The 2,887-nt window shown below is 30.0% G+C and overlaps 1 protein-coding gene across 1 annotated transcript; it reads right to left on the minus strand.

Moving 5' to 3' along the window:
• Positions 1-689: 689 nt before the first annotated feature.
• LOC105459014 lies at positions 690-1,619 on the minus strand. Its single transcript, XM_011704672.1, has 2 exons — positions 1,386-1,619; positions 690-1,096 (listed from the first exon to the last, which is right to left on the minus strand). Exons 1-2 carry the CDS (start codon positions 1,402-1,404, stop codon positions 768-770), a joined length of 348 nt encoding a protein of 115 aa, XP_011702974.1. The 5' UTR covers positions 1,405-1,619; the 3' UTR covers positions 690-767.
• Between the last annotated feature and the right edge of the window lie 1,268 nt (positions 1,620-2,887).

Genomic DNA, 2,887 nt, shown 5'->3' on the forward strand with positions numbered 1-2,887 from the left:
GCAGCTTATTTAATTTATATTATTATATCTGTAATTTTTTAGTAATTATATGCGCATTATCATTATATCTTTTCTCAAACCCGTGCATCCATATGTTAAATGTGTTTTTAAGTCTTCTCTAAAATTTAAATATATTTTATATGTTTAAAGTTCAAGTTAAAATTTAAATATGTTTAATTTTTTAAATCTAAATTGCATATTTTATACTACTTTAAAGCATAAAAAATATACAAAGTTACTGAAACGAAAATTTTAACAGATTACATTCGTTGAATCTACGTATCAATTTTTTATCAGTTTATATATCATATATTTCTTTTTAAAGAATATGATAAGAATACGTGTTGTTACATATTATTAATATAGCACTTTGTTGAATGTGGATGAGTAAAAATAAAAAAGAAGTTTGTAACAATGTATATATTGGATAAAATATGGGTACCAAAATAAATATCGAAATTATATTCTTCTAAAATATGTAAGAACAGAGGCCATTTTAGTGACAATATATATTTATATTTATAGTAAGTAAATAAATAAATGAAATAAAAAAGAAACATAAAAGCAAGATATACGTTCACAAAACTGTTTATATAATTTAATTAGACATAAATATATGAATATGTATAATTTCAACCGAACGTTTCGATCTCGAATTGGGTCATTTTCAGCGCTATTAAGACAATAATTTAAATTTAAAAAGCGTCAGTATTAACAAAAATAAAATTATGTTGCTGTATAAAACGTAATGTGTTTACCGATGTATCCTACCTGCATGGACTGTCCATCACGACTCCTCCGTCGCCACAATGACGCGGAAGCGCGATGTTTTTGAAGGTGACAACTATTACACAGGACGGACAAGTCACCAATTCGAGGCTGCATTGGTGATGAGAACTGTTGATGGTCGTGGAATAAAGTCGCGGCATAAGTTGCCTCGGTAAATTTCTGACGAAGGTGACGTTCTTTGCGTAGAGGATGCCCTTCTCACCTAGCTCCAGGTACAGACGTCTGCCATTGTGAGGTCCGCAGATGTCCTCGTTCCGAACGATATTCCCAGTTGTTGCAAGGATCCACCAGAACGTCGCAAATATCACTGAATTCGCAACAGCGTTTTGTAAAAAAAAAACCCCCCCAAATACTATTAACGATTAATTTCCGAAAGCTTACAGAAAATACAATCTTTGGAGAGAGAAAAATAAGGTGTAAGATAGAGATAAATAAGAAAAACATGAAGTTTTAATTTCCTTGAATAGGAATTAATTATTTCAAGAAGAACCATTATTTTTTCGTGCACTTAAGGAAGAGTAATAAAAATCGAAAACTTTGCTAACGTTTTACGCGAATTGCGTTAAACAAACGGCCTTAATCATTGTATTTCTTACCATATTTGGAGTAAGACATATTCGTAGCGTGGAAAACGACGTTCTGCACCTTCCGTCAAGAAACCCGACGTAATTGTGTATAATTTCGTTAGCGCGGTGACGGTATCACGTACCTCGCTAATATCGAATATAAGGCACTCTTATGGCATCTCTCGAGCACATGACCGTCAGGCGTCACGTTGCCCTTGCAGTTTACACTATTCCGCAAAATCCAAGATTGTGATAAAATCGATACACGGAAAGAACAATTTTGTTGGAAGGTCTAAAAATTTTGTTGGATACATGGAAAGAACAATTTTGCTGAATCCAGATCTGAAAATAATTTTTGTTCAATAATCAAAATAATTTTGTGCAAAAGTCAAAGTGATTGCTAAAATATCAAATCGTTTTATAGCAATACTTATCAGTTTCAACATTTCAACAAATTATTTTAATAATTCAACAAAAAATTATTTTCAGATCTGTTTTTAGCAAAATTTTTAGACCTTTCAACAAAATCATTCTTTCCGTGTACAGATCAAAAAATAATTTTATTGGATCAAAATAAAGTTAGAAATTCAAGATTTTAAAACTAAGATATTAAAGCTAAGATATTAAAACGTTTTATAGATCGCGTGTTATAAAATAACACTAAAATATTTTCTTTACATAAAAACGTTTTTTTTTTAAATAGGTAAATTTTTAACTTAGAAAAAATTAATAAGTTAAAATTTATATATGTTTAAAAATAACTAGTTCAAAATAATAGTTAACTCGTTTAAAATTAACTAAGTTAAGTTAAAAGTTATTAACTTTATCTTTATTAAGTGTTTAACTTTATTATTTAATTTTTAACTTTTTAACTAGTTATTATACCCAATCCTAAAATTTTTGTATCTAATTATAAGATTCACGCTGGAGCTGATGGAGTTGCACGGATGGCGACTATTTCTAATTTCTAAAGGCTTGACAGACCAATAACTTAATTGTGTATTTTGCCTTTGGACCCATTTGCTTATGTTTATGTATTTTTTTGTGGACTTATTTTTATATTATTATTGATCTTAGCATATTTATTATATATGACATAGTTTTGAAAGCAGTCCTTTCAAGAATGACGGAATGTTAATAATCGATTTCATATTGACCGCGTTATACGTATATACATTTGTACATACATACATACAGGGTGAGTCATTTTAATCGACGGATCCAAATATCTGCTAAAATACGCAAGCTACAAAAAAATGTTTCAGACAAAAATTTTCAGACTTCGAGGGGGACATAAGATGATAACATTGGTTTGACCCTGAGTGGCGTCGTCAAGGTCAGGACAAGGTCACTTTGAATTTTTTAAATCGAACTCCCAATTTTTCATTACATGTTCTTATAGCACATCTCCTCCAGCAGAGAACTTTCCAAAACGCATAAATAAAATATTTTTTTATAAAATAAATCTTGAGTTATGAAGCTTGAAAGTTGGAGTACTGTCGGCATTAGCATCATCCAAGGTGTCCAAACAA

The sequence above is a fragment of the Wasmannia auropunctata genome, unplaced genomic scaffold (genome assembly GCF_000956235.1).
Source record: "Wasmannia auropunctata unplaced genomic scaffold, wasmannia.A_1.0 LD334229.1, whole genome shotgun sequence".
Taxonomy (NCBI): Eukaryota; Metazoa; Arthropoda; class Insecta; order Hymenoptera; family Formicidae; genus Wasmannia; species Wasmannia auropunctata.